General features: G+C 54.5%; 2 protein-coding genes across 9 annotated transcripts in view; both read left to right on the top strand.

Annotated features, from left to right (window-relative positions):
- The window catches only part of LOC139678766 (protocadherin gamma-A4-like), a 245,389-nt gene that overhangs the window by 117,742 nt on the left and 104,808 nt on the right, over nt 1–22,839 (top strand). The window contains exon 1 of one of the 8 annotated variants that reach the window (XM_071569859.1): nt 182–2,776. The exons of 6 other annotated variants lie outside the window; for them this stretch is intronic. In XM_071569859.1, coding sequence (XP_071425960.1) covers nt 311–2,776 — 2,466 coding nt within the window. In that variant the 5' untranslated portion in view covers nt 182–310. Of the gene's footprint in view, nt 1–181; nt 2,777–4,403; nt 7,001–22,839 lie in introns of those variants that run through there. One more of the 8 variants, XM_071569868.1, reaches the window with a different exon arrangement.
- LOC139679128 (protocadherin gamma-A5-like) lies at nt 16,547–19,287 on the top strand. The gene has a single exon (XM_071570558.1). It carries the CDS (start codon nt 16,645–16,647, stop codon nt 19,285–19,287), a length of 2,643 nt encoding a protein of 880 aa, XP_071426659.1. The 5' UTR covers nt 16,547–16,644.

Raw genomic sequence — 22,839 nt, 5'->3', positions numbered from 1 at the left:
GGCTGCAGTGGCGTGGCGGCGCCTCCGGGTGCCGCTGTTGGCCGCCGCCGAGCGGCGCTGGAGCCGCAGCCGCAGCCGCAGCCGCCGCAGCGTCCTGCCCCCTCAGGCTGCTCGCTCGGCCGGCGCCGGCCACAGCGGCAGCGGCAGCGGCACGGGCAGCACAGGCGACAGGCGGCGCGGGCAGCAGCGGCCAACAAGCCGGCGTCGGCCCCACTGTGCTCCGGCGGCCCCTGCGCTCGCTGCGCAGAGCGGCTGGAAGGGAGGCCGGGCAGCGGCAGGAGCCAGCAGAGCGCGGCGAGCGCTGCCGACAATGGCAGCGGGCAGGCGGAGGCAGAGCCGCGGGCCGGCAGGCGGCAGAGCGCTGCTGCTGCTGCCCTCTGTGCTGCTGTGCCTGTGCTGCCGGGCGGCGGCAGAGCGGCTCCGCTACACCATCCCGGAGGAGCTGGTCAGAGGCTCGCTGGTGGGGCCGCTGGCGCGGGACCTGGGGCTCAGCCCGGACGAGCTGTCGGCGCGCAAGCTGCGACTGAGTGCGGACAAGCAATACTTTACCGTGAGCGATACAGATGGAAACCTGTACGTGAACGAGAGACTGGATCGGGAGGAAATGTGCGGCGAGTCGGCGTCCTGCTCCGTCAGTTTCGAGGCGGTGGTGCACAACCCGCTCAACGTTTTCCCTGTTCAGGTGGACATCCAGGACGTGAATGATAACACGCCGCTCTTCCTGCAAGACAATTTCCAGCTGGAGATCAACGAGTTGACTTCTCCTGGAGCCCGATTTGCTGTGGGTGTCGCCGAGGACGCGGATGTGGGCAGCAACTCGCTGCTTGGTTACGAGCTGGAGGCCAATGAATACTTCGTGGTGGAGGTGAAGGAGACCCAAGATGGCATCAAGTTCGCGGAGCTAGTGCTGCGCCGAGCGTTGGACCGGGAGAGAGAGCAGAGCCTGCGGCTGGTGTTAACGGCACTGGACGGCGGCGACCCGCCCCGGAGCGGCACCGCCCAGCTTTGGATCAACGTCACCGACGCCAATGACAACGCCCCCATGTTCACGCAGGATCGGTACCGCGCAAGCCTGAGCGAGGATACGCCTCCGGGCTCTAGGGTGTTAAATGTCTCTGCATATGATGCTGACTCCGGCACCAACGGCCATATCACCTACAGCTTCGGCAAAATGCCGGCCAAGGTGCTTCAGAAATTCTTGGTGGATGCGGAGAGAGGGACAATCACGTTGCAAGAACCGCTGGACTTCGAGGACATGCGAGGGTATGCATTGCTGGTGGAGGCAAGGGACGGTGGCGGACTGGTGGCACACTGCAAGGTAGAGGTGGAGGTACTGGACGTGAACGACAATGCGCCCGAGGTGATGCTGACGTCGATTTCGAGCCCAGTCCCCGAGGACGCTCCGGTTGGCACAGTGGTGGCCCTGTTGAAAGTCCGTGACAAGGACTCTGGAGAGAACGGTCAGGTGATGTGCGAGCTGTCGGGCGAGGCCCCACTGTCCATCGTGGCATCCTCGGGCGGCTCGTATAAGGTGGTGACGGCGAGCGCACTGGACCGCGAGCAGGCGGCCGAGCACCGCGTGACGGTGGTGGCCAGGGACCGGGGCAGCCCGGCGCTGTCGAGCAGCACGGAGCTGGTGCTGGAGGTGTCGGACGTGAACGACAACGGGCCCGTGTTCGAGGAGGCGGCGTACAGCGCGTACGTGCCTGAGAACAACGCGGCGGGCGCGCTGGTGCTGCGCGTGAGCGCGCGGGACTTGGACGCGGGGACCAACGGACGCGTGAGCTACTGGCTGGCGGGCGGCAGCGCGGGCACGGCGGGTGCGGCGCCGCTCGTGTCGGTGGAGGCGCGGAGCGGCGCCGTGTACGCGCAGCGCTCCTTCGACTACGAGCAGTGCCGCGAGTTCTCAGTGGCCGTGCGGGCGCAGGACGGCGGGGCGCCGGCGCGCAGCTCCACGGCCACGGTGCGCGTCTTCGTGCTCGACCAAAACGACAACGCCCCGCGGGTGCTGTGGCCGGCGCCGGCCACGGGGGTGGCGCCGGGGGCGGGAGAGGCGCCGGCGTTGGCTTCTTTCGAGGTGGTGCCGCGGTCGGCCGAGGCCGGCTACCTGGTGGCCAAGGTGGTGGCGGTGGACGCAGACGCGGGGCGCAACGCGTGGCTGTCCTACGAGCTGCTGCAGGCGTCGGAGCCGGCGCTCTTCCGCCTGGGACTGCACAGCGGCGAGGTACGCACGGCGCGGGCCGTGTCCGACAGGGACGCGGCCAAGCAGCGGCTCGTGGCGCTCGTCAAGGACCACGGGCAGCCGGCGCTGTCGGCCACGGCCACGCTGCACGTGGTGCTGGCCGACAGCTTGCACGAGGCGCTGCCGGAGCTGAGCGAGCGGCCGGCGGGCGCCGACGCGCCGGCCGAGCTGCAGTTCTACCTGGTGCTGGCGCTGGCGCTGCTCTCGGCGCTCTTCCTGCTCAGCGTGGCGCTGGCCGTGCTGGCGCGGCTGCGCCGGGCCGGGCCGCCCGCCGTGCTGCGCTGCCTGGGCGCGCAGCGCTTCTCCGTGGCCGGCGCCGCCTTCCCGGCCGACTTCTGCGAGGGCACCTTGCCCTACTCCTACAACCTGTGCGTGGCGGAGCCGCCTCGAGCCGTGCCCGAGGCCGTTTGGCCGCCGCCTCCGCTGCCCATTGTGTCCGCGAAGGAGCTTCTGGGCGGAGAACCGTGCGAGAAGCAGAACCCGAATAGCACCGCGATGGAGGGAGAGCCGCCCGCCAACCCGGAAGCACTGCAGGTCTGTAAAGCCGCCCACTACTTCTCTCTGAGGCTTTCCTGACCACATGGTATATTCTATGGCTTCTTGTCTCTACTAAAGTATCGATATGTTGTTCTCTTAAAGGATGGAATAATACTGTCCCCGCTCTTTTTTGGTAGCAGGTCCTGCCACCGGGCACTTCCCATTAGACTGTAGATGTAGTTGGGAGGCTGGTTGCCGTCTATCTCCTGCTGCATAAAATATTAGAAAAAGGATAAAATTCTAGTTTACATTTTGCTATTGTTCATTCTCCTCTCAGAGCAAGTGCATAGCAACAGCACTCCTTCGTTCGTTACACGTTCAGTTTCGGTTTTGTCTGTGAAGCTTGTGTTGTCTGAAATATTATCATTTCATAATAGTGACGTTGGAGCCATACAGTTAGAATGAAATCCTTCAATTCTACATGTCAAAGTTGGAATTACCTGGTTGACGTTCAATGATGGGGTTTTTCCTTCTTGACCTTTTAATGCACTGGGTGTTATGTAGCAGCTGAACGCTTTTTTTTTCTTTAATTTTCTTTTGCTGTGTCTAGATGGATGAGGAAGTTTGGATTATTCTTCCCTGCAAAAAAAGCTCACTTTCCATCGTGTGGCCTCCTAACTTCTGGTGTAAGGTTGCTGGAGAAATGGAAAGCTATAGTGAGATGGAATATTTTATCAGAGCTTTATTATATTGTTTTATTTTTCTGGTTATTTGTCACTTGATTTTCCATCTACGTTTCCGGTCCTCAACTGGCTTTTCTACTGGCTTAGTTGAGATCTAAGAAAGAAAATCACATGATAGATTTTTTGTTTGTTTCTTTGCTGGGGTTTTGGGTGGTTCGTTTGTTGGTTTGTTTGGCTGGTCTCTATTTGATTTTGTTCGGGGTTGTTTTTGCTTTTCTTGATTGATAGAGTTTATCGCTAGGACTGTAATATAGAATAGAGAACAGCCTTTTGTGCAAGGCAACAATGAAAAGTTTGCAAGCAGTCGTTAGAGAAGGGGAGCAATGCAGGCTGAATTAGAGCAGCTTCGAATATGCAACTGAAAAGTAACAGACGGCAGTTCTTAGGACGGCTCCTTTTGAGGAGGGATCTTCATTGCTCCTACGTGCAATTCCTGGAGATCTGGGAATCTATCAGCGTTTCCAGAGCTGATCGAGCATGATGCTCACTGAGAAAAACACTAATCCAAAAACGATTGATCAAAAAGTCTCGCAGAGGACACACTGTGCTTTCCTACTATGGAATAAGATTAATAATAGTGCACACACATATTGCGAGACCTTTTTATCTGTATTTTACCATACGGTAAAAATAACATAAGCCCGAGAGACCTGCTATTTTTGTTTCGTCGTCCTCAGCTGGACCATCAAAGAAGAGACTGGTCCCAGTAAAGCTGAGGTAGGAGCTAGACGGAACCTTAAGCCTAGATGATGGCTGTGCCATCCCTGCGGGTCGCTGACGGGCGAGGCAGGGTGGGCATCGCTCGGCAGCGCCAGGTGCCTGCAGTGCCGGGAGGAGGCTGCGGGCGCCGCTGTTGACCGAGAAGAGCGAGAGGAAGGTCTGAGCGCTGCAGCCCCGCCCGCTGCGGACCGGCTGGCTCGCCAGATCGCTGGATTCCGGGCTTCGCAAATGGTCCGTTTCCGATCGTCCCTGCGGTGCGGAGCTGAACGATAGCGAGCCGGCAGCGGCTGGAAGTGGCAAGTGGGAGCCGGAGCGGGAGACAGATAGGCAGTCGGCAGCGGAGATCTGCCGGCGGCACTGCGGTGCCGCGGCCGAGATGTCCACGGCGGGGAGGCGTTGGGGGTGGCGACAGCGAGTCCTGATGTGGGGCGTCCTGCTGGCGGCGTGGCAGTCGGCTTGGGGGCAGCTGCGCTACTCGGTGCCCGAGGAGATGCCCAAGGGCTCGTTCGTGGGTGACGTGGCCAAGGACCTGGGACTGCAGCTGCCGCCACTTAGCGATCACGGAGTCCGTGTTGTCTCTGAAGGTAGGACGCAGTATTTCTCCCTGCACGGGAAGACGGGACATTTAGTGACGGCAGAGAAGATCGACAGAGACCAGCTTTGCCGGCTGGTGGAGAAATGCGTGCTGCGCTGTGAGCTGATAGTAGAGGGGGAAATGCAAGTATATAGTATCGAAGTAGAAATCTCGGATATTAATGACAACGCTCCCAGCTTCAAAGAAATTGAACTGGAGGAGAGCATAAGCGAGATGACTGCCCTGGGGGCGCGGTTTCCCCTGGCCGAGGCTCATGACCCGGATTCGGGACGGAATTCCCTGCTGAGCTACGAACTGAGCGGCGACGAGCACTTCTCACTGGCCGTTCAGGCGGGCCCCGGCGGGGATCAGCGTCCCGAGCTGGTGCTGGCCAAGGCGCTGGACAGGGAGGAGGAGGCGTTTCACGAGCTGGTGCTGAGGGCGACCGATGCCGGCGATCCAGCACGGACGGGCACAGCGCGGATCCACGTGACGGTGCTGGACGTGAATGACAACCCGCCGATGTTCAGCCAGTCAGAGTACACAGTGCGTGTGCCAGAGGATGTGCCTGTGGGTTCCACGCTTGTAACTGTCACGGCCACTGATGGCGACGAAGGGCAGTATGGGCACGTGAAATACTCAATGAAGAAAACGACAGACATGGCATCGGGTGTTTTCCTTCTGGACTCTGAGACGGGAACCATCACACTCGTACAGAGCCTTGACTTTGAGGCAGGGGACTCCCACGAACTTGAGGTACAGGCGCGCGATGGCGGAGGCCTTTTTGATACGGCAAAAGTCGCGATCACCGTGACAGATGTTAACGATAATATGCCCGAGATTTCGGTGCGGTCGGCATTGAGTGAGATTTCGGAAGACACCCCACCTGGGACAGTGGTTGCTCTGCTACACATGCAGGACCAGGACTCAGGGGCCAACGGCGAGGTGCGCTGCTCGCTGGACGGGGGTGTCCCGTTCCGGCTACAGAGCTCGCAGGGCAGCTACTACCGCGTGGTGACAGCGAGAGAGCTGGACCGGGAGCAGGTGTCGGAGTACAACCTGACAGTGCGGGCGGTCGACGGAGGGTCTCCATCGCTGCAGAGCAGTGAGATTCTCGCGCTGCGTGTGCTGGACGTGAACGACAACGCACCGGTGTTCACGCAGGAGCGCTACAGCGCGCGGCTGGCCGAGAACAACGCGGCGGGAGCGCTGGTGCTGACGGTGCGGGCGACGGACGCGGACTGGGGGCAGAACGCGCGCGTGCGCTACCGGCTGTCGGAGGGGCGGGTGCGGGGCTTGCCGCTGTCGTCGTACGTGTCGGTGCAGGCGGAGACGGGCGCGCTATACGCGCTGCGCTCCTTCGACTACGAGGAGGTGCGCGAGGTGGAGCTGTGGGTGCGGGCGGAGGACGGCGGCTCGCCGGCGCTGAGCAGCAACGTGTCGGTGCGGCTGCTGATCGTGGATGAGAACGACAACGCGCCGCAGGTGCTCTACCCGCCTCCTCCTCCACCGGCGGGTGCGAGCTGGGCGGGCGTGGAGCTGGCGCCGCGCTCGTCCGAGCCCGGCGCTCTGGTGGCCAAGGTGGTGGCGGTGGACGCGGACACGGGGCAGAACGCCTGGCTGTCGTACGAGCTGGCCAAGGCCACGGAGCCGGGGCTCTTCCGCCTGGGGCTGCACAGCGGCGAGGTGCGCACGGCGCGCTTCCCGCTCGCCCGCGACGCGGCGCGCCACAGCCTGGTGGTGCTGGTCAAGGACCACGGCCGGCCGGCGCTGTCGGCCACGGCCACGCTCACCGTGCTGCTGGCCGACAGTGTGGCCGAGCTGCTAGCAGAGCTGAGCAGCGCGGCCGACGCGGCGGCGCCGGGCGAGCCGGCCGCCAGCCTGACGCGCTGGCTCGTGCTGGCCGTGGCCGCCGTCTCCTGCCTCTTCCTCGCCTTCCTGCTGCTGCTGCTGGCGCTGCGTCTCAGGCGCTGGCGCCGCTCGCAGCTGCTGGCTGAGTCCAGCGGGGCCTTGCGCGGCGTGCCGGCCACGCACTTCGTGGGCATCGACGGCGTCCGCGCCTTCCTGCACTCCTACTCGCACGAGGTGTCTCTCACGGCCGACTCGCGCAAGAGCCACCTCCGCTTCTCGGGTGGCAGCTGCTGTGACACCCTCCCGGCCCGGCCCCCGCCCGACGAGCCCGCGCCGCTACTCGGGGAGGAGGACTCTGCCGGCGCCCGCCCCTTTGACCCCACCCCTGTCTCGGTGAGTTCCTCTGGTCAAACTGGCTCTGAGAAGCTTCCCCTTCTGCTGTGCTGCTCCTTCCCCACCGTGTTCTGTGTTTTGCATCGGGAGGTTTGCTGAGTAGGATAGTAAAGCTTCGTTTCTTGATGTGCTGCGGGCTCATGGGAGGTGGACATAGGGTCCTTGCTCAGTTTTCCAGGTTGCTAGGGAGGCAGGCTCAGTGAGAGTTATGGTGGTTGGATGTTCCAGTGAGGCTTTATTGTTTCATAACCTTCTGAGTGGTTACTGTGCAATCACATGTGTAACACTCATGTTCCTTTCTCTATTGATATGTTTCATTGCTAGCAAATTGTAGTTTGTGTTCTTTGCACGTTCAAGTGTGTTCCCAGGAGCACAGGCACTTGGTTCAGGTGGAGTTGTCGAAATTGCATTGTTAACTTTACTATGTGTAACTTTGCTGCTCATTGTTGATACTTTTCTCAGCCTTCAGGCGTCTCTATGATACATGGTGGTGGTCAGTAGGAAATGGCTTTGCATTCATTATGCTTGCTTTTTGCGTTTCCTGTAAGGGGATGGGCCAGTCAAGAGCTTGACTTATGATGATGTCTGTGCCTGGTATGAAGATGAAGGACCATCTTGAAAGTTGTGTCTTTTTCAAAACAGTTGTAGTGGGTTCATGTGGAGGAGGAAAAACAGGAGGAAATGGCAGAGGTATTTTGCTGATTTCTTGTCTTTTAAGGCTGACCTCTGTCTAATGGAACTGCATGTACCTTGTCTATAACATGCATGTCACAGCAAGAGCCTTTGAGTGGGTGGGAGGGGAGAGATTTAAGGTGCAGAGGGAGATCTAAGGAGAGGGTGATCACGGACATTCACTGATCGACTGTGAATATTTGCATACATTCACTGGGGCACTGCAGCCCTTTTCCTCTTAGAACTTCGAGTTTTTTTTCAGAGAAGAGCAGTGAGCAGACAAATTTATCTTCCTTTATACAGAGATAGAAAAATAACTGTGTGAAGTAAGTGATGTGAAGAGAAATGGTCTGGGGAACCGGCGTTACATGCTATGTGCTTGTATATTAGGTGGGTCAATGAGCACCCCGTGTATTGGGAAGGGTTGGAGACTGGAGTGCTGAGAGCTCTGCATGAGGGTCTGTTTAAGACACCATGGAATGCTTTTCATATTTTCCAGTTCATTATCCACTTATAGAATCATGCAATGTGAAGTTTTCCTTCCCAAAATGTTTGCCTAGAAGGCATGTTATTCCAGCTCTATGGAGAGAACTGGGAGTTTGACCCAGTTCTTAAATAAGGCCCATAACTGTGGTTCCAAGTGGGGATTTTTGGTTATTTTCACAGTCAAAGACATGACTGTGTCTGGGGCCTGTGTTGTGAGCCTCTTGTGTACTTCTTATAAACTACTTTCCTTTGTGTACCTACTACAGTTGACACAATCTGAAATGTGAATCTATGGTTCACACACCTCTGGTAGTTTCCCATTCTTGTTGTGTCGTATTTATTTTTTTGCTTCTTGTCAAGGATTAAAGTTGGGCCTCATTGTACCTGACAACCTTTCAAACAAACACAAGCTGTTGAGGCTTATGAGGAGCAGCTGATAGATCAGGAGTTTTTTAATCTGGAAAAGAGGAGGCTCAGGGTTGACCTCATCAATCTCTACAACCACTTGAAAGGAAGTTGTAGTGACATGCAATTTGGTCTTCTTTGATATGTCTCAAGTGAAAGGAGAAGAGGAAATGGTCTTAAGTTGTACCATGGAGGTTCAGGTTGGATATTTGATTTTTTTTGTTTCTCTGAAAGAGTGGTTAGACATTGGAATAACTTGACCAAGGAGGTGGTGAAGTCACCATCTCTGCAAGTGTTAGAGAGGCCTCTGGATGCGGCACTTGGGGATATAGTTTAGGGGTGATTATGGTAGTGCTGGGCTGTTGCTTGGACTAAATGGTTTTGAAGGTGTCTTCAAACTTTGATTCTGTGATTCAGTGTGAAACACCAAAAGACATCTTGTAATTGTCAGGGTGGCAGAGAAATTCTCATGCATACCTTGAAGGTGGACATCAGCTAAGATAAAAATTGGCAATTTTATGTTTCCCTAAGGCGGGACTGAATGAAATGCTCTTTTCCCGGTGGCTGATATAATAGTCAGAAGGTGGGTATTGTCCATGGTGCAACCAAAGGCTGTGAATGAAGAGCCCAGAGACTGAGAAGCTGGATTTGAATGAGGAAAATCGGTGAGTCAATGTGTTTTTGACTGGGCAATGTCTTGATTTCACTCACGATGTCAAGGTCTATGCTATGTTTTCTTTAATCCTGGTATCCTTGTTCTGAAAGGCAATGGCAGTCCTTCAGCCAAAAAAGCATTTCCTGAAAAACTCTGCATATAGAACCATGATAGATGTGTAGAATGGATTATAATTCCTGTGTGAACAATTCGTTATCCATTTGTATGTCTGCAGAACAGAGTGATGTAGAACTTCTTCATAATTGCATTTAGACTTTTTCCATGACTTTGTTTCCTGTAAGATCATGGCCTTTTTACCTATTTCTGTTCAGTTCTTCTGTCTTTGAAACTGTGGTTTGGCAGCAAACACTTACTTCAGCCACCCAGGACAGAATTTTTTATGTGAGGAATATGAAGAAAAAGCAAAAAGTGAATCTGTTATAATTTCTCAGAAGCTTGAGCTTGAGAAATGGCCCCATGATGAAATGCTTCATATTTGTGGGAGGCGAGCAGGCCACATAGTAGAATTGTTGAGAGCTAATGACTGTTTCTTAAAACTAATCTCATATCTATGTAGTCTGGTATAAGGCGTTAGAGCTGCACTTGCAACTTGAGACCTCAATGACTTCCAAGTACTTGCAGAGATGAATTCCAGTGAAGATCAAGATTTGCCAGTAAGTTTCTCTGACCACCCCTTGTCTTCTGATGCTTTCTTTCCTTGCTTCTCTGATTAACAATTTTGATGTTTGATTCTTAGTTTCACATGTATGAAGGTTTCCTTGAAATTATCAGCATTGCTTCATGTGTTAGTGCCACTTGTTCATGATACAGCAGGTGTGAAAGGCAGGAGATATGAAAGTATCGAGTTCTGTTACTGTCAGGATGCATAGATACAAACATGACCTTAGCATAAGCTGAATCTCTGTGGAACAGTGTATGTGGTGAAAGGAGATAGATTCACTCTTAGTCATTAGTTTGATGAGCCATTCCCTGTTGGATGACCACTCTTATTTTGTTTGTTCATAATTTGTGTGCCTTCAGTTTCTTCTCAGAAAGGTGGTGAGCAGGGAAACATACCTCCCTTCTTGGTGTTACTGTAGTGCATTATCATCTCATGATAAATTGAATTGTGTTGTGTCACATCTGTTTTGGCAGCAGGCCTTACCACAGGGAATTTCTCTCCTCCTCAGCTATTTTAGGTGTTGTTCACATAGATTCAGTGAGGAGGTTCTTGCTGTTCTACTGCATCATGTGCTGCAACAGTCGTTAAGCTCTGACTGATATTTTGCGTTGCTTAATTTTCCACTCAGAACAGGCCAGTTCATACTCACATAAGGAATTTTGTCTCAGAAAGTTATGCTGTCTAAAAAAATATTGTTTACTAATGTATAAGTTGTGTAGGATGATACCTGGTAATTCCAAGTATTTGGCTCAGGAAAACGGGATTGATATTTTTCCTTCCAGATCTTGTTTTCCCAAAGGGATGTACTTTCAAATGTATGGCAGGTGACAAATAACCAGTGCTTAATGTGTTGAACTTCCAAATGAAATGTGTGGTTTTCTCCATGAAAGCTCAAAGACCTGTTCCACTTTTTTCTGTGATCTTTGTTTCCCTTTTCTGAAAGGAAGTGACAGTCCTCCAGCAATAAGTATTTCCACAATAACTGAGCATGATTCATAGAATGCTTTACAGTTCCTGTGTGAAACCTTCTTTGTCCATCTGTATCTCCCTTCTTTCAGGCCTTTCTTTCCCAGAAGATCATGGTTTGTGCTCAAACTTCTGATTAGTGCTTTTGCAGCAAGACTGAGCTTGACAAAGAATTTGTACTTCATATTTGGCAGAGATGTGCAGGGTACACCTTAGGAAAAAATTACTGAGTGCTGAATGACTGTTTCTTAAAATGAGCTCCCTACTATGTAGGCCTGAGAAAGACTTTAGGGCCACACTTGCAGTTTGAAATGTCAGTGACTTTCAGGTATTGTCAGGGATGAATTTTAATGCCTGCAATGGAAACCAAGAATGCATGTCTGGGTTTCCCTGACTAGTCTTTGTTCTTTTGGTGCTTCTTGTCTACTTGATTAATGGTGGGGTTTTTAACATTCTATTCCTGCTTTCCTAAGTATGTGGGTTTCCTTGTAATAATCAACATACCTTCATTCAGTAATTCAACATATATTAGTGCTTCTTACTCTTGCTACAGCTGATTTGAAAGGCGGGAAGCATGAGCATATTCTGTATTCTGTTATTGTCATGAGGAACAGGTGTACACGTGACCTTAGCAGAAGCTGTATTTATATGAAAGAGTGTGTGTGATAGAAAAGAGATAGTCCACCTAAGGCATTGAGCCATTCTCAGGTGGGTGACTACTCCCCTGTTATGCTGGCTTTTTTTAATCTGTGTCTCTCAGAATCTTTCAGTTTCTTCTCAGACTGGTGATAAGGAGACAAAAGTATCTCCTAACTCAGTGTCAGCAATACTGCATTATCCTCTCATAACAAGTTTTGACAATTACAAGGTCATAACTTTAAATATCAGCAGTGGTTTGTTCAGCAATGTGTTGTGTTAGTTCCTGTTGCTCATGCTACATTGGGAATGAAAGGAGATGTGAGAATTCTCCTGCTGTTTTTCAGAATGTCGTTGCACACACAAATGTACCTCCATTCTTAGTGTGACAGTAATGCAATATCATCTGTCATATGTTTTTGTCAATGATGAGAACCCCAGAAGTGGATCTGGGAGCTGATTAGGGTTGATGATAAAAACAGACAACAATACTCCTGATGGAACATTTGAGTGGCTTCTCAGACATTGTGGGCTAGATTGTTGCCATGAAATAGATCTTAGCGTGTCTTATCTTAAGTGCGAAGTCACATTTGTTCCAATTGTCCAAGTGCAAATGCAGATCCCGTACACGCCTGTAAAAAGCACCTGAATACCTTTTTTTACTGTTGTGAAATAAATATTTCCTTCTGACTATACAATGTGACTGAAGAACATGACCTAAAAGCACTCAACAGAGCGTCTCCGTTACAAACGCCTCAGGAAGCACATTAAGCAAGAGCTTCTGCTCTTCCTGATTGAAAGTAAGAAGAGACCCCACAGCCGGAGCAGCCCCTCCTTGCGGCCCAAAGCCGGGCCCCCGCAGCGCGGCCATCAGGCGGCTGCAGTGGCGTCGCGGCGCCTCCGGGTGCCGCTGTTGGCCGCCGCCGAGCGGCGCTGGAGCCGCAGCCGCAGCCGCCGCGGCGTCCTGCCTCCGCAGGCTGCTCGCTCGGCCGGCGCCGGCCACAGCGGCAGCGGCACGGGCAGCACAGGCGACAGGCGGCGCGGGCAGCAGCGGCCAACGAGCCGGCGCCGGCCCCACTGCGCTCCGGCGGCCTCTGCGCTCGCTGCGCAGAGCGGCTGGAAGGGAGGCCGGGCAGCGGCAGGAGCCGGCAGAGCGCGGCGAGCGCTGCCGACAATGGCAGTGGGCAGGAGGAAGCAGAGCCGCGGGCCGGCAGGCGGCAGAGCGCTGCTGCTGCTGCTGCTGCCCGCTATGCTGCTGTGCCTGTGCTGCCGGGCGGCGGCGGAGCGGCTCCGCTACACCATCCCCGAGGAGCTGGCCAGAGGTTCGCTGGTGGGGCCGCTGGCGCGGGATCTGGGGCTCAGCCCGGACGAGCTGCCGGCGCGCAAGCTGCGAGTGGCGTCTGCCGGCAAAAATCAGCTGAAATACTTCACCGTGAGCGAGGAAAACGGGAACCTGTATGTGAACGAGAGACTGGATCGGGAGGAGCTGTGTGGCGAGTCGGCGTCCTGCTCTGTCAGCTTCGATGCGCTGGTCCACAACCCGCTTAACGTCTTCCATGTCGAGGTGGCCATTCAGGACGTGAACGACAACTCCCCGACCTTCAGGAAGGCTGCGCTGGAACTCGATATCGGGGAATTGATCCCTCCAGGGACTCGTTTTACCCTGGAGATGGCCCGAGATGCGGACGTGGGAAGCAACTCTCTACTGACTTACCAGCTCACCAGCAACCCGTCCTTCTCGCTGGCTTTAAAGGAGAGTGCGGATGGCAGCCAGCAGCCAGAATTGGTGCTGGAGAGAGCGTTAGACCGCGAGAAGCAGAGCTCCTTTGAGCTGGTGCTTACTGCGCTAGATGGGGGAGAGCCCGCCAGGTCCGGGGCTATCCAGGTTCGGGTCAACGTGTCGGACGCCAACGACAACCGACCCGTGTTCAGCAAAAGCGTCTACGAGGCGCGAGTGGCCGAGAATCTGCCGGTGGGGTCGCTAATTTTGCGGGTGCGGGCTACGGATGCGGACGCGGGGTCCAATGGACACGTATCCTATTCCTTCGGCAACGTCCCAGAAGCCGTGAGCACGTTATTTGCTGTTCACAGAGAGAGCGGCGAGGTCAGGACGACGGGGCCCTTCAATTTTGAGGAAACGAGTAAATACCGCTTCGATGTGGAGGCAAGGGACGGTGGCGGATTGGTGTCACACTGCAAGGTGCAAATAGACGTGATGGACGTGAATGACAATGTGCCCGACATTACGATTCTGTCAGTGTCGAGCCCCGTGTCCGAGGATGCGCCAGTCGGCACAGTGGTGGCCCTTCTGAACGTGAACGACCTGGACTCCGGCGAGAACGGTCAGGTGACGTGCGAGCTATCGGGAGAGGCGCCGCTGTCCATCGTGGCTTCTTCAGGCAGCTCGTACAAGGTGGTGACGGCGAGCGCTCTGGACCGCGAGCAGGCGGCCGAGCACCGCGTGACGGTGGTGGCCAGGGACCGGGGCAGCCCGGCGCTGTCGAGCAGCACGGAGCTGGTGCTGGAGGTGTCGGACGTGAACGACAACGCGCCCGTGTTCGAGGAGGCGGCGTACAGCGCGTACGTGCCGGAGAACAACGCGGCGGGCGCGCTGGTGCTGCGCGTGAGCGCGCGGGACTTGGACGCGGGGACAAACGGGCGCGTGAGCTACTGGCTGGCGGGCGGCAGCGCGGGCGCGGCGGGCGCGGCGCCGCTCGTGTCGGTGGAGGCGCGGAGCGGCGCCGTGTACGCGCAGCGCTCCTTCGACTACGAGCAGTGCCGCGAGTTCTCGGTGGCCGTGCGGGCGCAGGACGGCGGGACGCCGGCGCGCAGCTCCACGGCCACGGTGCGCGTCTTCGTGCTCGACCAAAACGACAACGCGCCGAGGGTGCTGTGGCCGGCGCCGGCCGTGGATGCGGCCCCGGGATCGCCCCCAGTGCCGCCGGCTTTCGAGGTGGTGCCGCGGTCGGCCGAGGCCGGCTACCTGGTGGCCAAGGTGGTGGCGGTGGACGCGGACGCGGGGCGCAACGCCTGGCTGTCCTACGAGCTGCTGCAGGCGTCGGAGCCGGCGCTCTTCCGCCTGGGACTGCACAGCGGCGAGGTGCGCACGGCGCGGGCCGTGTCCGACAGGGACGCGGCCAAGCAGCGGCTCGTGGCGCTCGTCAAGGACCACGGGCAGCCGGCGCTGTCGGCCACGGCCACGCTGCACGTGGTGCTGGCCGACAGCTTGCATGAGGCGCTCCCGGAGCTGAGCGAGCGGCCGGCGGGCGCCGACGCGCCGGCCGAGCTGCAGTTCTACCTGGTGCTGGCGCTGGCGCTGCTCTCGGCGCTCTTCCTGCTCAGCGTGGCGCTGGCCGTGCTGGCGCGGCTGCGCCGGGCCGGGCCGCCCGCCGTGCTGCGCTGCCTGGGCGCGCAGCGCTTCTCCGTGCCCGGCGCCGCCTTCCCGGTCGACTTCTGCGAGGGCACCTTGCCCTACTCCTACAACCTGTGTGTGGCGGCGCCGCCTCGAGCCGTGCCCGAGGCCGTTTGGCCGCCGCCGCCGCTGCCCATTGTGTCCGCGGAGGAACTTCTGAGCGGGGAGTCGTGCGACAAGCCGAGCCCAAACAGCAGCGCCGTCCTAGGAGAGCCGCCCACCGATCCTGACGCACTGCAGGTCGGTAAGCTCTAAGTGTTTCTTCAGGGCGTGCTGGCCTCCGTGGGCTCTTGGGTTTCCTTTTTTTCTAGGATGGGTACCGTAGCGAGGTCTGTTTTCATGAACGCATGTAAGAATCCTGTCCCATGTCTCTTACCAGCAGCGGGCATGAAGCGTCACTTTCTTGCCTCATTAGCTGTCAGACGTGTAGATTCAGGAGGGCTTTTGCCATTGAACGTTTGCTACATATAATCCTTCAGGAAAGGTGAAACTCTTCCTTGGCATTATTTTTCACTCAGAGGCTGCAGGTAGAAATAGTACCTTTCCTTTCATCTCACGGTGAGGTTCCCCTGAAGAATTTTGTCTTTAGATCTTGTCTGAAACCTTGTGAGTTACTGGTGATGAAGGAATAGTCTTACTATGTAGAACGAGATTAGATATTGCAGATTTTCCCCTTGTGATCTTTTTGTTCTGAAACGAGGTATTTACAACTGGGTAAGAGCTATAGGAAAAAAACTCTTTATTTAATGGTCTTGCGGTGTTTCAGTCTAAAAGGAAACATATATGTGGATCACTGAATAGAAGAGTGACTTTCATCCGTAACAAATGCTCCACTCATCTTCAATGTGTCCTCACCTCTTTTGAGGGAAGGTAGCTGCATAAAGGCTGGGCTTTCGTGACCACATCAGTTCAGCCTGTCCCACGTCACTGGGGGCGTGACTCCCTTATCAGTTGTCAGACCTCTGGAAGAGTATTTCATAGTTCAAGTTGTGTTATTCTAAATGATAGGAATGTGCCGTGGCTCTTCGTTCACCACAGGTTAAGGTTTCAGTTGAAAAATCTTGTCTACCAAAGTAGGGTTGTCTGAAATATTAGGAGTTGGGGAAGTTGAAGACGGATATTTACTCCATAAAATGAGATTCGCTAGTTCTACTTGACAGGCTCAAAAATGGAGCGGATATTTCTCCTTCCTGATCCAGCTTTCCCGAGGCGATATATGGGGGTTGCCTTGCTGGTAAATAACGCCCCGGTTTTTAATACTGTTTATAATACTGTTTGGATTTGTACTTCAAACGGAAAGTATGTGTGCCTCCCTAACGTCTGTGCTTCCTTTTTTTGCTGGAAGAAGGTTGTAGAAATTATAACGTTATTCCCGCTGGCCAGGAACCAATGTCTCCCTGGCGAATGTTCAGTCCTAGCAAGCTGCCCGTGAACAGAGCAGGGCGGTCAGCGCTCGGCAGCGCTCGGTGCCTGCAGTGCCGGGAGGAGGCTGCGGGCGCCGCTGTTGACCGACAAGAGCGAGAGGAAGTTTGGAGCGCTGCAGCCCCGCCCGCTGCGGACCGGCTCGATCGGTTGCTCGGTCTCTGACAGGATCGGCGGCTCCCCGGTCTGCAGTAGTCCCGCAAAGAGACAGTGAGGCCGGTGACAGCAGCCGAGAGCGACGATCTGGAGCCGGAGTCGAACAAAAAGGCTTATCGGAGGCCGGCGGCAGGGAGCTGCCATCGGTAGTGATGTGCACGGAGAGGAGGCGCTGGGATAGGCGGCAGCAAGTCCTGCTGTGGGGTGTCCTGCTGGCGGCGTGGCAGGCGGCGTGGGGGCAGCTGCGCTACTCAGTGCCCGAGGAGATGCCCAAGGGCTCGTTCGTGGGCGACGTGGCCAAGGATCTGGGTCTGCAGCCGCCGGCGCTTGGAGACCGCAGGATTCGCGTTGTATCCGAAGGTAGGATGCAGTATTTCTCTCTACACGGGAAGATGGGGCATTTAGTGACGGCGGAGAGGATCGACAGGGAACAGCTGTGCGAGAGCGTTCAGCAATGCGTGCTGCGCTGTGAGCTAATACTGGAGGGAGAAATGAAGGTTTACAGAATCCAAGTGGAAATCACGGACATTAATGACAACGCACCTCGCTTCAAAGAAATTGAGCTCGAAGAGACAATGAGCGAGACGACACTCGCGGGGTCGCGGTTTCCCCTGGCCGAGGCTCATGATCCGGACTCGGGAAGTAATTCCCTGCTGAGTTACGAGCTGAGTGGAGACGAGCACTTCTCGCTGGCCGTGCAGGCGGGTCCCGACGGGGATCAGCGTCCCGAGCTGGTGCTGGCAAAGCCGCTGGACCGGGAGGAGGCGGCATTTCACGAGCTGATGCTGAGGGCGAGTGACGGCGGTGATCCGCCACTGATGGGCACGGCGCGGATTCGCGTGACGGTGCTGGACGCGAACGACAACGCGCCCGTGTTCACTCAGGCGGAGTACTCAGTGCATGTGCCGGAAGACGTACCCGTGGGCTCCACCCTCATCACCATTACGGCCACCGATGCCGACGACGGAGTGAATGGGCATGTTAAATACTCGTTCAAGAAAATCGCAGAGAAAGCCTCGCAGATTTTCCATCTTGACTCTGAGAGAGGAGTGATCACGCTGCTGCGGAGCCTTGACTTTGAGGAGGACGATTCATATGACCTGGAGGTGCAGGCACGGGACGGAGGAGGGCTTTTCAACACGACAAAAGCCATGGTCACTGTTGCTGACATCAATGACAACGTGCCCGAGATTTCCGTGCGGTCTGCACTGAGCGAGATCTCAGAGGACGCGCCATCGGAGACGGTGGTGGCCTTGCTACATGTCCAGGACAGGGACTCGGGGAACAGTGGCGAGGTGCACTGCTCGCTTGACGGGCATGTCCCGTTCCGCCTGGAGAAGACCTTTGAGGATTACTACCGCGTGGTGACAGCGAGACAGCTGGACCGGGAGCAGGTGTCGGAGTACAACCTGACGGTGAGGGCGACAGATGGAGGGTCACCGTCCCTGCAGAGCAGCGCCGTGCTGACGCTGCGGGTGCTGGACGTGAACGACAACGCGCCGGTGTTCACGCAGGAGCGTTACAGCGCGCGGCTGGCCGAGAACAACGCGGCGGGCGCGCTGGTGCTGACGGTGCGGGCGACGGACGCGGACTGGGGGCAGAACGCGCGCGTGCGCTACCGGCTGTCGGAGGGGCGGCTGCGGGGCTTGCCGCTGTCGTCGTACGTGTCGGTGCAGGCGGAGACGGGCGCGGTGTACGCGCTGCGCTCCTTCGACTACGAGGAGGTGCGCGAGGTGGAGCTGTGGGTGCGGGCGGAGGACGACGGCTCGCCGGCGTTGAGCAGCAACGTGTCGGTGCGGCTGCTGATCGTGGACGAGAACGACAACGCGCCGCAGGTGCTCTACCCTCCTCCTCCTCCGCCGGCGGGTGCGGGCTGGGCGGGCGTGGAGCTGGCGCCGCGCTCGTCCGAGCCCGGCGCGCTGGTGGCCAAGGTGGTGGCGGTGGACGCGGACGCGGGGCAGAACGCCTGGCTGTCGTACGAGCTGGCCAAGGCCACGGAGCCGGGGCTCTTCCGCCTGGGGCTGCACAGCGGCGAGGTGCGCACGGCGCGCTTCCCGCTCGCCCGCGACGCGGCGCGCCACAGCCTGGTGGTGCTGGTCAGGGACCACGGCCGGCCGGCGCTGTCGGCCACGGCCACGCTCACCGTGCTGCTGGCCGACAGCGTGGCCGAGCTGCTGGCCGAGCTGGGCAGCGCGGTCGACTCAGCGGCGCCGGGCGAGCCGGCCGAGAGCCTGACGCGCTGGCTCGTGCTGGCCGTGGCCGCCGTCTCCTGCCTCTTCCTCGCCTTCCTTTTGCTGCTGCTGGCGCTGCGCCTCAGGCGCTGGCGCCGCTCGCAGCTGCTGGCTGAGTCCAGCGGGGCCTTGCGCGGCGTGCCGGCCACTCACTTCGTGGGCATCGACGGCGTCCGCGCCTTCCTGCACTCCTACTCGCACGAGGTGTCTCTCACGGCCGACTCTCGCAAGAGCCACCTCCGCTTCTCGGGTGGCAGCTGCTGCGACACCCTCCCGGCCCGGCCCCCGCCCGAGGAGCCCGCGCCGCTGCTCGGGGATGAGGACGCTGCCGGGCCGCGCGTCTCAGACCCCTCGCCTCTCGCGGTGAGTTCCTCTGTCCAAACTGGCTCTGAGAAGCTTCCCCTTCTGCTTCACTACCCTTTCTTCGCCGTGTTCTGTTTCTATGGTGGCAGGCTTGCTGTCAAAATAGCAGAGCATTGTTTCTTGTTGCGATGTAGGTTGGTGGGAGGTGGGCGTGAGGTCCTTGATCAGTTTCACAGATTGTTGGAGAAGCAGATGCGGTAAGACTGATGGTATCTGGAAGTGAAAATGAGTTTCTGTTCTTCACAGGTTCTCCCCAATAGCACGTGTTCTTTATTCGTGTGAAAATCTCGACTGTAATTTTGACAACTCCATGTGTAACTTTCCTGCTCATCGTTTGCCCTACTCTTAGCTGTTCTGTGTATCTATGATGCATAGTGGAGATCAGTAGGAAATGGCTTTGCATTCATTCAAGCTTGGTCTTGGTCCTGTGTTCCCTGTAGGGGGATGGACTGGAGAACAGCTGGTACCTTGATGATGTCGGTCTGCCTGTTAGGAAGATAAGAGATCATCGAGAAAGTTGTATCTTTTAGAAAACATTTGTAGGTGGCTTTATGAGCAGAAGGAAATACAGGAGAAAACAGCAAAGGTGTTTTGCTGATTTCCTGTCTTTTAAGATTAACTTATGTCTGATGGAACTGTATGTGCCTTGGCTATAAAATACATGTCACTGCAAGAGCCTTGTGTTGGTGGAAGGGGAGAGATCCAAGGTGCAGAGGGAGGTGGAAGGAGAGGGTGATTGCCCCTAAGCAGATATTCGCTGACCCAGTTTCTCCTAGAGCACTGCTCTGCTTTTCCTTGTAGGACTCAGAGGTTTCTTCCGAGAAGACCAGTGAGCAGACAAATTGGTCTTCCTTCATGGAAAGGTGTAAAGAGATTTACTGTAGTGCATTATCAGCTCATCAGGTGTGAAATTGGTGGAGCAAAGAGAAATGGTGCAGGAATCTCGGCTTCTAAATTTGGTGGGTCAAAGAGCATCTTGGATAAAGGGAATGGCTGGAGATCTGAGTCCTGAGAGCTGTGCAGGGGGTTCTATTAAAGGCCACAAGGGACTCCTGTTCTTGTTCTCCAATTCATTACCCACCTGTAGTATTAAGCAATGTGGCGTTTTCCTTCCCAAACTGTTTGGCTAGAAGACATGTATTCCAGAGGTGTATGGAGAGCCCTGGGAGTCTCTTCCGATTTGTTTGCATTTTGTCATAATTGTGGAACTGCCCAGCTGGATTATATACTTATGACAAAGGTCATGTGGGACCTTTGGAAAGAGCACACTGTGTATTCAGTGCTTGCTAAACATCTGAATTACTTACCTGCTCCAAGTTACATAGTCCAGGAGAGTGTGCTGTAGTCTCTTTTGATGATCTGAAGATGGGCCTTGTCTCTGATTGTTTGTGAAAGATCAGACCTGATACCATTGCCTCAAAAATCCATATGTATATATCAAGGTTCCAGTTCATGTTTCTGAGAATGAGTCCAGAGGTGTCTTATTTTTTCTTATTGCTTCACTTTGATTCATATTATCAAATTTTGGGTTCAGAATGCTCGTGCATTAGAGGTGGTTGAGTGGCACACCTTCCAAAGACCCCATGTGCTGAAGTAGGATGATGTTGCCTTGGAGATGATACTTTAATGAGTGTGTCTTTAATCAAGCTACTGATTATGTCCTCTGTAACATTTTGCATTAGTTCAAAATATTGGGCTGGGCAACATAATCTTGGTTGCGATGCTTGGGATCTGAGAAGGTGCGTGTGCAACTTTTAGTGGTGTCTGTCTGCAAATTTAACTTTCCTGTTTTGATGTTTTGATAGAGAGAAGAGTTCCATCTTTCCAGAGACAGGGACAGTGGTATAGTTTGAAAGGTCTAAAAGAAAAGTGGTAAAGTCAAGTTTGTCCTGGTTGTTGAATGAGGACAACAGCTACCTTTGCAATATTTTTCCTTTTTTATCATTCAAAGAAATTTCTGTGACTATGATCTCATATGCACTCCTGTGTGAGCCTGCTGTGTACGTGTCACAAACCTGTTTCCTTTGCTGTGTACCTAGTACAGTTGACACAATCTGAAATGTGAAGCTATGATTCATACACTTGTGGTGATTTCCCTTTCTTGCCCTACTTCAGGATTTTTTCCTTTGGTTTTGTTTTTTGTTTTGGTTGGTTGGTTTTCTCTTTTTTGAGAAGTAAGTGTGGATGTTCATTGTGTCTGGCAATCCTGCAAACACCAAAAGATGTCTTATAATTCTCTGGCAGGAAGGGAGGATCTCATCTACAGCCTTTTGTTGTATGAAGGTGGATATCATTACAGTAAAATATTTTGGGGTTTTGTTTCCCAATGTGCTCTTTATGCCTTGGATGACATAAACCCAAAAGTTTGGTACACATTTATAGTGTGACTAAAGGTTGTGAATGCAGAGTGAGGAGGGTGAGAGCTTGGCTTTGTAACAGGGCAGGAGGTGGGTCAGTGTGGTTTGGGGGAAGGCACCATTTGATTTCTTGCCTGGTGTCAAGGCCTGTGTCATTTTTTTCTGTGATCCTGGTTTCTCTGTCCTGAAAGGTTATGACTTTATGCCAGCAATAAATTATTTGCCCAATAACAGTGCATGGAGAACATTGATGCATGGGTAGAACAGCTTAGAAATTCCATGTGAAGCCTCAAGTATCCATCACTATCTCCCTGTAAGATTGCAATGTAGAGTTTCTTGAGAGATGTAGTTACATTTTCTTTCAGGCCTTTTTTCCTGGAAGGTTGTGGTTCATTTTCACAATTCTGGTCAGTACTTTTTAATTAGAAATCCTTACTTCAGCCACTCAGGACACAATTCTGTGTGTGAGGAATATAAAGGAGAAACTAAAAGAGACTCTGTTGTACTTCCTCAAAAGACTGAGGTGGATAAAGAGGCCTATGAGAAAGTGGTTAAAATTAGGAGTTCATAGTTGTGCAAGTTGAACAGGCCATAGAGTAGAAAAGAACTTGCTGAGATGTGATGACTTGCTTAAACTGAAACCTCCTGTTGTGTAGTCCAAAGTGAGACTTTAGAGAGCCATGATGCATGGGTAGGACAGCTTATAAATTCCATTTGAAGTCTCCAATATCACTCTGTATCTCCCTGTTAGATTGCAATGTAGAGTTTCTTGAGAGCTTTAATTACACTTTCTTTCAGGCCTTTTTTTCCTGGAAGGTTGTGGTTCATTTTCACAATTCTGGTCAGTGCTTTTGCATTTGAAATCCTTCCTTCAGGCACCTAGGACAGAACTCTGTGTGTGAGGAATATAAAGCAGAACGTAAAAGAGACTTGGTTTTACTTTCTCAAGAGACTGAGCTTGAGAAAACGGCCTATGAGAAGGTGTTTAAAATTATGACTGCATAGCTGTGCAAGTTGAGCAGGCCATAGAGTAGAAAAGAACTTGCTGAGATGTGATGACTTGCTTAATATGGAACTCCCTATTGTGCAGTCCAGAGTGAGACTTTAGGGCCACACTTGCAGGTGGAGATCTCAATGACTTCCAGGTGCTGGCAGGAGTGAATTTCAATGTCTGAAATTAAGACCAAGAAGACGTCCTTCTGAGTATGTCTGACAAACCTTTGTCTTCTAGTGCTTCTTTTTCTAGCTTGTCTGAATTATGGCTTTCTTTTTCTTTCCTTGATTTACTCTACTTTTGGGCCAATTTGTAGTTATCACTGTAACTTCCTATAGGAATGTATTGTGTGCCTCTAGTCCGTGGTGTGTTGGGTGGGAATGTGAGGAGATGTGAGGGTTT

This window comes from Pithys albifrons, chromosome 15, assembly GCF_047495875.1.
Source record: "Pithys albifrons albifrons isolate INPA30051 chromosome 15, PitAlb_v1, whole genome shotgun sequence".
NCBI lineage: Eukaryota > Metazoa > Chordata > Aves > Passeriformes > Thamnophilidae > Pithys > Pithys albifrons.
Note: the sequence above shows the minus strand (reverse complement) of the source record. Positions and strands in the feature narration are given on the sequence as shown.